General features: G+C 36.6%; 2 protein-coding genes across 3 annotated transcripts; one reads left to right on the top strand and one right to left on the bottom strand.

The window, feature by feature from the left end:
• Nucleotides 1-623: 623 nt before the first annotated feature.
• lrriq3 (leucine-rich repeats and IQ motif containing 3) lies at nucleotides 624-5,561 on the bottom strand. 2 transcript variants are annotated; one of them, XM_016272960.1, is made up of 8 exons: nucleotides 5,373-5,561; nucleotides 4,917-5,208; nucleotides 4,514-4,837; nucleotides 4,287-4,417; nucleotides 4,007-4,139; nucleotides 3,030-3,113; nucleotides 2,212-2,335; nucleotides 624-2,130 (listed from the first exon to the last, which is right to left on the bottom strand). In XM_016272960.1, exons 2-8 carry the CDS (start codon nucleotides 5,181-5,183, stop codon nucleotides 1,496-1,498), a joined length of 1,698 nt encoding a protein of 565 aa, XP_016128446.1. In that variant the 5' UTR covers nucleotides 5,184-5,208; nucleotides 5,373-5,561; the 3' UTR covers nucleotides 624-1,495. The 2 variants fall into 2 exon arrangements, with proteins under 2 accessions (XP_016128446.1, XP_016128447.1); XM_016272961.1 differs by lacking the exon at nucleotides 3,030-3,113.
• Nucleotides 5,562-5,652: 91 nt separating this feature from the next.
• On the top strand, nucleotides 5,653-12,571 carry LOC107585822 (fucose-1-phosphate guanylyltransferase-like). Its single transcript, XM_016272959.1, has 4 exons — nucleotides 5,653-5,920; nucleotides 8,260-8,427; nucleotides 8,507-8,599; nucleotides 9,920-12,571. Exons 1-4 carry the CDS (start codon nucleotides 5,848-5,850, stop codon nucleotides 11,314-11,316), a joined length of 1,731 nt encoding a protein of 576 aa, XP_016128445.1. The 5' UTR covers nucleotides 5,653-5,847; the 3' UTR covers nucleotides 11,317-12,571.
• The last annotated feature ends 318 nt before the right edge of the window (nucleotides 12,572-12,889 follow it).

Genomic DNA, 12,889 nt, shown 5'->3' with positions numbered 1-12,889 from the left:
AAAACAGTAGCTGATTCAGAAGCGCCAGATTGTCATAGCAAAGTCAGAATTACCTCCTCTCCTAGGTTCACGAAACGGTCGTCCATAAAATGCATTGCTGTTTTCGCCTAGAAACACACAGGGTCTCCCTCACATGGCTGCTTCAACACTAACTGTGATTACTGAAACCACGCCTTCTTTCTTTGCGTGAACATTTAGGCCACATTATGCTAATATTTCCACATAGTGAGGTAGATATGTGGGGGTGTGTTAGAACGAGCCGTTTTAGGGGGGTGTGGCAGAGCCTTAACTTTGATAAAGAATATCTCTTTGGTTTTGAGATTTTAGTCTTTGCAACTTCAGGGATCTTATCTATGCACAATCAGCTTGTAACACTTCAAAGAGAAAGGAAAACTTGAAATCGCATCATATGACCCCTTTAAATGTAATGGTACCACCTTAGGGTACCGTCCCTGTGGCAGTTTTGTACCTTTTTGAATTTAGAGAAAGGCATTAGCATTGTTATATGGGGAGTCTTTTTTGTTGTTGTTGAAACTCCATATATATATATAATATATAAATATATACAGAATTATTTTGTAATGTAACCTTGATGAATATTAATATTTATAAACGATAATAATTCTCTCTCTTTTTTTTTTAGATATTTCACCTTTTAAGCTAGAATTTAGGGTCATGTGCAATAATGTAAAACTCTCTACAGATGCCACTTCCAGAAGACTAAGCTAGTATATTGCACTGCTGTCATTCTCAATGACTCAAAGTACTCAAAATAAAACTAATAAACTTCAAATGGGTGGCAAGGTCGATATGTGGTACTTCCTGGGACATGCACAATCACGTTTGCATAGATTTTCAGTCTAGTTAGTGACGGATGTTAGACTCTACCTTTTTATGTCAGGCCAGAACAATGCCTTGATTTTCACACTGCTGATTCATTGGACAGCACCTTTTTAAATAAATACTGTTACATGTAGCAATTTAGTGTAGCTCATCTTTATTCAATGTCAAGCTAAGCTTGCCTTGGCATTTAAAGATAATTTAAAGATCCTCCTGTTATACTGCAACTGTTGAGAAATATAGCAAAAAATATTGTTATTTGAATCCTGCTAAAACATGCCATTCAGTTAATCTTTCTTACATGGTGCTTATGTAAAGAGTGTAATAATGACCCAGATAATGTGGACTTATTTGTTATGTAAAGTTGGTGGCTACTAGATTCTTAATACTTGTGCCTGATGGATGGGGGTGGTTGTGTAGGGGAGTATTTTTGGATTCCTGTTATGTAATATTTTGGATTTTGAAAAGAGGAGCAGATCTCAGTGTCTATAATATGATCTTTGCAGACATCTTCTGGTAAGTACTGTAATATATTATACTATTCTATATAGTGCGGTATATTCTGCTTTTGAAGCTACTGTACACAAAGGGTTCTAACTAACCAATATGTTAATGTCATGTTAAACCGAGAGTTTGATTAAAAACATTCATGCATTTATTGCTGGTTACCACGTTTCCATGCGTGGTATCTAAGCACGGCCCTCGCTAGAGAGTTGTGCTGTTGGCTGAAATTGCAAACCATCTCTTGCTCCTGGATCCTCATCCTCTTCTCTTCCAAAAACTGGGCATGTTTCTGACGTGCATGATGGATGTCCTGCTCCAGCTTGGCTCTCTGTAGAGTAAGAGTTTTCTCCATATCCACCCTTTCCCGCTCCTGCCGCAGACGTACTTCTGTCCTGCGAGCTTCTCTAAAGATGTCTCGGCGACCCTTGGCTACTTCACGATCAATCTGGCGCTCAGTTACCTTCTCTACAAGGTGTCTCTGCATTCTGGCTTTATCAAATGCTTGATGGACTCTTTCAATGACTTTGAAGGGGGTGAGGCTGATTTTGTCATGGCAACAACCAATCAGACGCTTCCCTGAAGTAATGGCAGAAGAATGCGGCTGTAGACCTGGTCTCTGAGTGTGAAAATGGCTGATGGCCTCACGTACGTCCTGTCCTGCAGCTTTACGGGACCACAACATGTCACTCAGTGGCTCACTCTGGTGGACCAAAGCTTTCAGGCCCAAAACACGAAAGGTTCCTTCTTCAATTTCTTCATTACAGATATCAACAGTCACACTGATATCTAGACAAGCAGAACAGAAGCATTCAGTGAATCAAATCAGTCTCTTAAGAGAGCTAACTAAAGTCAAAACTTCTGTTGTACCTTGGTCAAGCGTGTTTAGATGGGCCTCAGATTTCAGACTTAGACTGCACTGAGGGGTGTTGCATGGTGCTTTTATGTCTTGCTGACTGTCATTTGAGTGAACACTTGCAGCATCCTGTATAACCTGTATAAAAGTTACAAATGCATGTCAAATGAAGAGTCTACATTTAGATGCACCCTAAAAAATGTAATGCAAAAATTTCAATGCACCTGTTACCACAATAAATAAACCCATGGTTGCAAGTAAAAAAAATAAATAAAAAAAACTTGTTTATTTCATTAAACCTTCTAAGTTGCCAACATTATTTTAATGAGTTTTGTTGACATAATGTTGTTAATATGAACTTAATATTGTATGTAAACTCAAATTTCTGTGTTGACTGATTGTCTTAAAAAATGTAGTTGTAGTAAATTAATAAAATTGTCTTTTTGGGCAGTAGAGTTCTAGTTCCCAGCATGCTTTGCATAGGACTAGATAAGGAGAATGACTGTTAAAATTAAGCAGAATTGTATGTGTTTTTTTATTTAAGGGAAAGACCTGTTAGTGGTTAATGCTATTATATTTGACATTTAAAAGAGCTTTTGTTATGTTTTGTCGGTTTTTGTCATTACAGTTTGTGCTGAAGAGTAGACTACATGAATGTAAGCAGCAATGACTGTTCCTCTCGATGTACTTTTTGGTTGAACATAATTTCATTATAAGTTGTCATGACGTAAAAAGATTAATCCAAACAGTTGCATAATTTTGTTTTGTTTTGTTGAGCCAACACATAATTTTTTAGAGTGTACAGTGTTTATATTTTATACTGTCACGTTACCTCTGGGTAGCCAGTTTGCATCAGCTTATCAAGGTTCACATGAAGTCTTTGGATCTCTGTATCTATCTCTTCATTTTCCTTTGGCTGAGAAACATATAACTACATTTTAGAATACTGCACATGAGCACATACATTTTTTTCGTATTTTATATATAAAATTCTAAAATACGAAAATATATATTTTTAAAGCATTCACTCTCGTACTCGAGCGATACCGGCTCTATATCAGCATGGCTGTGATTAGGCCAGAGGCACGAGGCCGCAGGCAATCACAGCCGCTGATATAGAGCCGGTATCAATCGAGTACGAGAGTGATATTGCGTTCATACAACAGTTCGACGGAACATGTGTGTAATTAAACAAGAAACAACGGAGTGCTTAATAAAACCCTCTTTTGTGCGGAACTACTTCCTTCCGCCACGGATTCAAAGCTAAAGTTGACAGTTAAACATGAGTCACTTTTAGAATTCGTATCAAGGGCATATGCTGCTTCAGTTAGTGAGAAATAATGAGGTTATTAGTGAGAAATAATGCGGCAAGACGTGCATCCAAATATATATATATATATATATATATATATATATATATATATATATATATATATATATATATATATAATATGTTACAAAACTTTTCTATTTAAATTAAATTTTAAATAAACATTTTTAAACTTTTTATTCATCAAAGAATCTTGAAAAAAAGCAGCACTGTTTTCAACAATAATAATAAGAAATGTTTCTTGAACATCAAATCAACATATTAGAATGATTTCTGAAGGATCATGTGACACTGCCATCATACATCTTAATATATATATAGATAGATAGATAGACAATATTTATTATTTTAAATTGTAATAACATTTCACAATGTTACTGTTTTTATTGTATTTTTGATCCAATAAATGATCAAATATAACATTTTAAAAAACCCAAACCTCTGAATTGTAGTGTGTATCAGTCAAATATAGTACATACTTGTTCAGGGTGGTCATCTGTGTCCTCCTCCATGGTTTTCTGAGACTGGGATTGTACCTGGTCAATTTCTGTGCTCAAAGGTATGGAAATGAATGGTTTCTCAGACGTTATCTGTTTCTTGGTACTGCAAAGCCTGACAATGAAGAAATCCTCTTAAAACCAAAAATCCCAAATAATATCTTTATCAATAAGTAACGGTTTTGTACCTTATAGTGAACAAAATAAGCAAAAAAATGTTCCATAGCAAATATCAAAATATAAAAAAATGCAGCATATTTACCCAAGACTTTTTCTAATTAAATGACCTCGAATCCAGCGCTGTATAATAAGTGTAGGGGAATAAATGGCCTGAATCCTGTTTATCTCAGAGATTATTTTATATGTCGCTTTCATCTCTGTCTCAAATGAATCCTGAGGAAAAAGAAAACATCCAAATAAGTTTTTCCCCCCACTTAGACATAGCAGTAAACACAACAAAGAAGACTAGGATAAATAATGAGCACTAACCGACTTTGTAGATGGGTACAAACTGACACAAAGGTGTTGATTCATGGCTTTGAAACGAATAGGAAGAGACCACTTTTGAATGATTTCCTCATCAGAAATAACAAAGTTGTCCAAGGCCTTCAGTGACCATATGCTGTTGACCAGACAGTGCCTGTAGCTCTTCTTTAAACTGAGCGGGGTGTCATAGAGAGTTAAAGCAGTCAGGTTTAAACAGCCAGACAGGCCTTTAATATTGTTCCAAGTTGATATGTTATTGTCGTGTAGATATAGAAGTTGCAATTCTGTCAGATGGCTCCAACATGAAGCATCAGGGAGCTGAACAATCTGAGCAGAAAGATGACTGTTAGTGATTTGTTCTCCTTAAAATGAATCAAATATTCAGGGAAGCAAATGAAATAAATACCTGATTTCCTTTCAGATCTAACTTCACCAAGCGAGTGCATTCCATCAGAGCTTCGATCCTAGTCAGAAAGTTGTCAGCCAAGATGCAAATTCGCAGTGCTCTGCAAGATCCAATCTGATCCAGACTCTTTAAAAGCAAACTGCTCAATCTGACCATCAAAATGTCCTTCAGGTCTTTCTCACTCTCTGATGTCCAGTCGCCATGATCCAGGATCAGAGACTGAGAGCAGTTTACCAAATAGGCCCAGTATCCCTCCATAGAATCCATTTTCACATCTTTGTGAAATTCATCTCTTCCATTTTTTGAAGGAAACATTTTTTTCATATCACAAAAACATCCTGAGGTAGGACTACTGTCAACAGTTCATGATTATAGTATTATTCCTAATACATATTTGCATATTTCACAAAAACTAACCTGTTCAAATTCTCAATCTGCTCTTTTGTTTGTTCTTACCATGGTTTTGTGCCTGGCTCTCAACTGTATTCTTTTGTTGGCCGAACAGTCCAAGATAAAAGTTGCTATGACAACATTAGTTGGAAATACAAGAAGCTTCTCCAAACATTTTCTTGAAAACCACTCACACCCCTTTACAAATAAAACGAATACTGCTTTGTGTCGGGAGGTTGAAAATTGTGAATAATTAATTCAGTTTAATGTATATTATTTGATGGAGAGTAATATGTATGGACGTCAGAGTTTGTTTGTCACGTGACTGGAACCCGGAAGTGCTTATGTGAACACAAGTTACGGAATATATCTGATGGTTTTAAGTAATTTTTTGAAAACGCCAATATAACTGATCATTGTCGCACATGTTTCCGTACATCTGTTATCGATGTCCTGTTGTTGGTTCATATTTGTGGTTGAATAAAAGTGTCGGATATTAGTGTAGCGTTTTAGACAGATAAAAGACTTGCTGAATCTCATAATGGCAGAGCGTTTAAACATCCATCTGCAAAAATCCACCAAGAACAAACTTGAAAAATTCAAACAAATAAGAGGTAACGTTTCCGTTACATCTTTAAACTTTTCTATTTTTTTTTTTTTTACAGCTGCTTGACTTGTTGATTGCTGAGATTGCTGCTGCTGCTGAGCGATTGTCTCATTCACATACCATGGTATTTACTTCATAGTTCAGTCACTTACCATGGCATAGGGTAACGTTAGCTACATGCCCAAATAAACATGGTAATACTGTGGTACTTTTCACTGAGAATATTCACTTGCGTGACATTATTTGGGTCATTCCTGGGATTCGGTAATATTTCATTCCCCCAGAGATTCTAAAGTGGTGGGTCACCAAAATTAATTGTTAGAAGCTTTTCACAAAACTTTGGGATGCCCTTTATAACGAATAAAAATAATTATTGCATTTTAATATTTGTTTTAGCATAAAATAATGTCTTATATCTATCTTAAACCAAGCATTTTGTCATGTCCCTGAGGCACTTCACTGAGTTTGTACTTAGAAAATTATTTTAAAAATGTGCATAGTGTTTGTGATTTTTGGCAACAATGTAAGCATTTATGTGTGTTCCTTTCTTGTAAAAAATTTTTAAAAAAAAAGAAAGCAAAACATTTTATAAAAACAGACTTTACACTTTATGCCCCTCAGTCTGAGCTCAACCCTGTCACACTAACCATTCTGCGCCCGGAATAATTTAGATTCCACTCATATGTGACATGATTTCCCAGTAAAGACATCATTCAGGTCTCTTTAATAGTGGTGCAGAAAATGGTTAGTAGTATCATACTTTTTATTCATATTTTTGAGGCATGTTATAGTCAGGGAGGGTACTGTCAAGCTTAACAACTCAAACCCATCACATTAAATTAAGATGGTAAATTATTACTTTATTACTTTTAAATTATTACTTCAACATTTTATTTTAATCCATAAGTATATACAATGTACTTATTTGATTGCTGCCATATATAGTCTACTTTCCTACACTATATGAGGAGCAGTGGCCATTTTGAGTGAAAAACCACAACCACAAAAAATGTCTCATTGTTACGGGGTTGTAAACTTGTGACAGGGTTGAGTTATTTGCTTCATTTATTACGAATTTTAATGAAAAAAAAAATAAAATAGTCATGGTTTCAGTAAATATATGTACTCCAAAATCATATAAAAAACTCATATTTTTGTTTTAAATAGAATTTTTGATGTAATATGTCCACTTAAACGTTGACAAGCAGTATACATCAGAAATTGCACCCACATTTGCAGCAGAAAGACAATGTTGGCCATGCAGATATGTTGGCCTAGAAACAAGGGGACGATATGAGAGAGAAAAAAAACAAAAATGTGTTGTGCTGTAACACAAGCAGTTCAATAAAAAGCGCCCATCCATAAAAAAAAAGTGTCTCACACGGCTCCGGGGGGTGAACAAAGGCCTCCTGTAGCAAATCGATGCGTTTTTGTAAGAAAAATATCCATATTCAAAATGTAATAATCACTTTAATGTAGCTTGCGCCAACAGTTGTACACGGAAGCAGTTCCGGGAGCATGACGTATGAGTTCAGCGTTGCGCACGTGCCGGTGAGTCGTGAAAACCAACGTTTGTTAACAGGAGCAAAGGAAGCAAAGTTTCCTTACTTTAGCAAAGGAAAACCAATCTCCTCTTGGCTTATATCAAAATCCTCCGACATTCTTCTTTACAAATCCTCGTTTTGTACTTCTAATAAGTGACCGTTGTTTTGTTTTGATCTCTCCGCTGCGTTACCGCGTGCGTCACTTCTGAGCGGCACATGCGTAAAGCCGACCTCATACGTCATCCGCCCGGAGCTGCTTCCATTTACAACAGTGAGCGCAAGCTAGATTAAAGTGATTATTAAGTTTTGAATATGGATATTTTTCTTACAAAAATGCATCGATTCACTACAGAACGCCTTTGTTCACCCCCCTGGAGCCGTGTGAGACACTTTTTTTATGGATGGGTGCTTTTTATTTAACTCCTTTTGGACGGATGCATGCAACACCCGCTGAGTGGCATTAAACAGATTGAAAGATCAAAGACAATTTTTAATATAACTCCAACTGGATTCGTCTAAAAGAAGAAAGTCATATACACCTAGGGTGACTTGAGGGTGAGTAATTTGTGGGCTAATTTTCATTTTGGGTGAACTAACCCTTTAAGAACAAAAGTATTTCTTGCTGATTACTATCTGACATGTTAAGGGCTAAAACAATAAAACTGGTTTTAGTTAACATTTTTAATAAAAAATATTTTTTACAAAAATAAGAAAATGTTTAGCTTCAGTCCTGTAAAATTCCTGCTCATGAGGGTTTCTATAACTATAAGAAGCGTAAAAGTTATTTATTTCCCATCCACAGGTAAAGAAGTTCAGTCTGATGAACTCTGGGATCTTGTGGTCATCTCTGCAGTGGATGAGGACCAGAGGTCTGCTTATGAAATTCAGATCACTGAGAAACTGGAGAGGAAAGAACTGCCTCTTGGCATCAATTATCATGTGTTTGCAGATCCTCCAGGATGCAAGATTGGTGAGATATATAAAAATATATTTTAAAAATTGTATTTAATGTACATTTTTAAGAGTTGTTTCTTCATCTGAACATACAGGTAATGGTGGATCAACTTTACATTCACTGCAGTGTCTACATGATAAATATGGCAAGTCACTGTCAGGATGTAAAGTCATCCTTATTCATGCAGGTACTGTATTAATCTATATAATATTCATCACCTCATTCATGCATTTTGTTTATTGTTAATGAGCTGTAATGTACTATTCGAAAGTTTGGGGTCAGAAAGATTTTTTACATGTTTTTGAAAGAAATCTCTTATGCTTACCAAGGCTGCATTTATTTATTGAAAAATACAGTAAAACAAATAAATAAAATACACTGTGACACATTATTACAATTCGAAATGACTATTGACTATCTGATATATATATATTTTAGATATATTTTTAGAATGTAATGTAAATGTAATTTATTACTGTGATGTCAAAGATCAATTTTCAGCGTACATTACTCCAGTCTTCAGTGTCACATGATTCTTTAGAAATCATTCAAATGTGCTCATTTGGTGCTCAAGAAATGTTTTCTTTTATAATTATCAATGTACGAAGACAGTTACGCTGCTTAATATTTTTGTGGAAACCTTGTTACATTTCTTTTCAGGATTCTATGATGAATAGAAAGTTAAAAAGGCAAGGCAAGGCAAGTTTATTTATATTGCACATTTCATACACAATGGTAATTCAAAGTGCTTTACATAAAAGGAAGTAAAATAATCATAACAAATAATCACCACAATAAAACAAGGAATTTATACACTTTTAAAATGATTTAAAAAATTGATTTAAAGTTAATTTAAAACAGTTAAAATAGAAAATGATTATACATAAAATACAGTGCAATCAGTTCGGCACAGTGCTCATTCAATAAATGCACAGCTAAACAGATGAGTTTTTAGTCTGGATTTAAATGTGGCTAATGTTTTAGCACATCTGATCTCTTCTGAAAGCTGGTTCCAGCTGCGGGCGGCATAATAGCTAAAAGCTGACTGCCCTTGTTTTGTGTGAACCCTTGGTATTTCTAACGGTCTCGATCCTAATGATCTAAGTGGTCTGTTAGGTTTATATTCGGTGAGCATATCTGCAATGTATTTAGGTCCTAGGTCATTGAGTGATTTATAAAAGAGTAAAAGTACTTTAAAATCAATCCTAAATGTAACTGGAAGCCAGTGTAAGGACCTGAGGACTGGTGTGATATGCTCAGATTTTCTGGTTCTAGTCAGAATCCTGCCAGCAGCGTCCTGGATGAGCTGCAGCTGTCTAATAGTCTTCTTGGGAAGGCCAGAGGAGACCATTACAATAGTTCACCCTGCTGGTGATAAAGGCATGAACAAGTTGAAGGCATGAACAAAAAGAACAGCAATTATTTGAAATAGAAATCTTGGATATATTCATTTGTATGCTTTTGTTCAAATGTACTTATTTATCTATGCATTTTGTTACATGTGCAGGAGGATTCAGTCAACGTTTACCCAGTGCCAGTGCCCTGGGTAAAATACTCACAGCTGTGCCCCTGGGAAACCCTTTATATCAAATGCTGGAGCTCAAACTTGCAATGTATGTGGATTTCCCCTCACACATGAAGCCGGGAATGCTGGTTACCTGTGCTGATGATATAGAGCTCTACAGTGTCTCTGACCAAGAGAATGTGGTGTTTGATAAGTCAGGTTTTACTGCCTTAGCACATCCCTCCCCTCTCTCTATTGGTACCACTCATGGAGTTTTTGTTCTCGAACCAGCAGAGATGCCCAGAATTTGTGATATGGAATACAGAACTTGCTCTCAATTTCTGCACAAACCAAGCATTGAAAAGATGTTCAAATGCAACGCCGTATGCAAGAGGGAAGGAGAGGAGTTTGTTTACACTGACAGCACTTACTATTTTGATTATGGGACTGCCATGACCCTGCTGACCTTGTTCAGTGAAATGAGCCCTCTGACATGTGAAATCGATGCTTATGGAGACTTTCTTCAAGCCCTGGGGCGAAGAGCTACTGTGGATTACACGGAAAACACTGCCAACGTCACAAAGAAGGAAAACGGTCTCGTTGAGATTCGCAGAAAGATTTTCCATCGTCTCAAAGGCACAGTACTCAGCGTCATCCTGTTGAACAACTCCAAGTTTTATCATGTCGGCACCACAGAGGAATACTCGTTCCACTTCACCGCTGACCCCTGTCTCAGAGCAGAACTCGGTCTGCTCTCTGCTGCCTTCAGTGTGTGCGACTTGGAGCCATCAGAGAAAACTAGAGTTTGCGTGTCGCACAGCATCCTGCATCCCAGTGTGACTGTATCCCAGGGCAGTGTTGTGGAATACTCCAGACTGGATGCTAGAGTTAAAGTCGGAAGTAGATCTATCATCAGCGGCTGCTGGATAGGCACGGATCTAACAGTGCCAAGTGACACCTTCATACACTCTTTGTCTGTAAACCTGGATGGAAAAACGGGTTTTGTGACTGTGGTTTTTGGTGTTAAAGATGATCTGAAGAAAAGTGTATCCAGTCCTGCTCATATGAAAGCATTGAGTTTGTTTAAGATTAATCTGGAGGACTGTGTTGGACTCTGGGGTTTGTTTCCTGAGAAGGTCAGGTTCTCAGGAGACACATCTATGTGTAGTTTGTGGAACACCTGCATTTTCACAGTGTGCTCCAATCTAAAGGATTCATTTGTGATATCACTGGGGATGCTGAAGGCACTGGATAGTGGAACCATTTTCACACTACCAAAAAAAGCCACACTAACCTCTTTACAAGAAACTCTGCAGAACAAGAACCTGGAGGAAATGCTGAAATTTAGGAAAGAACTTCATGAAGACATTCTTAGGGTGAATTTAAGTAATTCGGTCTGAGCATGTATGTGTAAATTATCAATAATTTCATTGCGTATACTGCTGAGCAAAGGCAAAGCCTTGTAAGTACTGAGATAATGCCTTCAAAGTTCAATTTAAATTTTCAATTTGCAAACCGTATGCCACAGTATAGAGATAGTCCTGATTTTAATCTCAAAACTCAGTTTTGACAAAAGGTTACTACTTTTTGCCTTGTAGGGCAGTATAGCCATGCAACGCTGTCTTATGGCCAATTTGTACGTATTTTACGAGGTAGCTAATTTGAACAAATTCGTACCTTACTCGACCTTACTCGTACCGATTTTGTTTAATTTCTGTCAGTTAATTTTAGGGGCGGGGTTAGGTGTGGTCCTTCGTACAAATTCCTACGAATTTGCCACCTCATAAAATACATACAGTTTTTCACAAATTCGTACGAGTGAGTTCATACAAATTAGCCACCTTGTCAAAAATGTACGCATTTCCATGAGATCAGGTTGAGCCATGTGATGAAAATCTTAAATTGCCCATAACAAACACTATAGAAATACCAAGACAGTGCACTCACATTGCTACGAATGGGAGAAAGTGCAACATGCAATATGGTGGAATAAGTCCCTCCTTCTGAATAAAAGAGCCAATTGGCAGTTAGTAAAGTCATGCGTCGCTGTAGCTGCCATTAAGATTTGCCATAGCAACAGTCAGTGTCCTGAGACGCACTTGCATGCTGGCTGGGCCAGTCTGGAATATAAGCTTTTTTTCATGCTATTTGAGCATACGAAACAACTTTTATAGGACATTTCATGCCAGATTTTGTTGCTGATTAGAAATATGTTATTTAAATATCAGTGTGGCAAGCAGTTTTTTTAGATTTCAGGATTTCACCATTTGAGTAGATAGGACTTGCATGTCCAAAATAGCTGCCCTTAGGCATTGCAAATATGGCTGCTGAGTAAACATGTAATAACATTCTATTTGTTATGAATGCCAATTAATATTTGTATACCAATTGTATTCTGTGACACTAATTCACTAAATGGTTGTACCAAACCTAGTCAGTGTTTTTTTTAAGATTTATTTTTGGCATTTTTACCTTTATTATATAGGACAGTATTTCAGACAGGAATTGAGGTGGGATGGGATTAGGAAAAGTGCACAAGTTGAGAGTCAAACTCGTGATGCCCCAAAGTGCAACAACGCTATATGTTGGTGCGCTGCCCACGAGGCTATTTGCGCCGACATCAGTGTTTTTCAATTCAATGTTTATTTTAGTTTTTTCCAGGCATGTTTGTGTATTAAATTTGTGTTGGATCAATTTAATTTTGTGTGTGTAGAGTTATTCCTTCTACAAACCCAATTCCAAAAAAGTTGGGACACTGTACAAATTGTGAGTAAAAAAGGAATGGAATAATTTACAAATCACATAAACTTATATTTTATTCACAATAGAATATAGATAACATATCAAATGTTGAAAGTGAGACATTTTGAAATGTCATGCCAAATATTGGCTCATTTTGGATTTCATGAGAGATACACATTGTTGGGACAGGTAGCAATAAGGCAATAAGAGGCCGGAAAAGTTAAATGTACA

This window comes from Sinocyclocheilus grahami, unplaced genomic scaffold, assembly GCF_001515645.1.
Source record: "Sinocyclocheilus grahami isolate Dianchi unplaced genomic scaffold, SAMN03320097.WGS_v1.1 scaffold75.1, whole genome shotgun sequence".
NCBI classification, from domain to species: Eukaryota; Metazoa; Chordata; class Actinopteri; order Cypriniformes; family Cyprinidae; genus Sinocyclocheilus; species Sinocyclocheilus grahami.
Note: the sequence above shows the minus strand (reverse complement) of the source record. Positions and strands in the feature narration are given on the sequence as shown.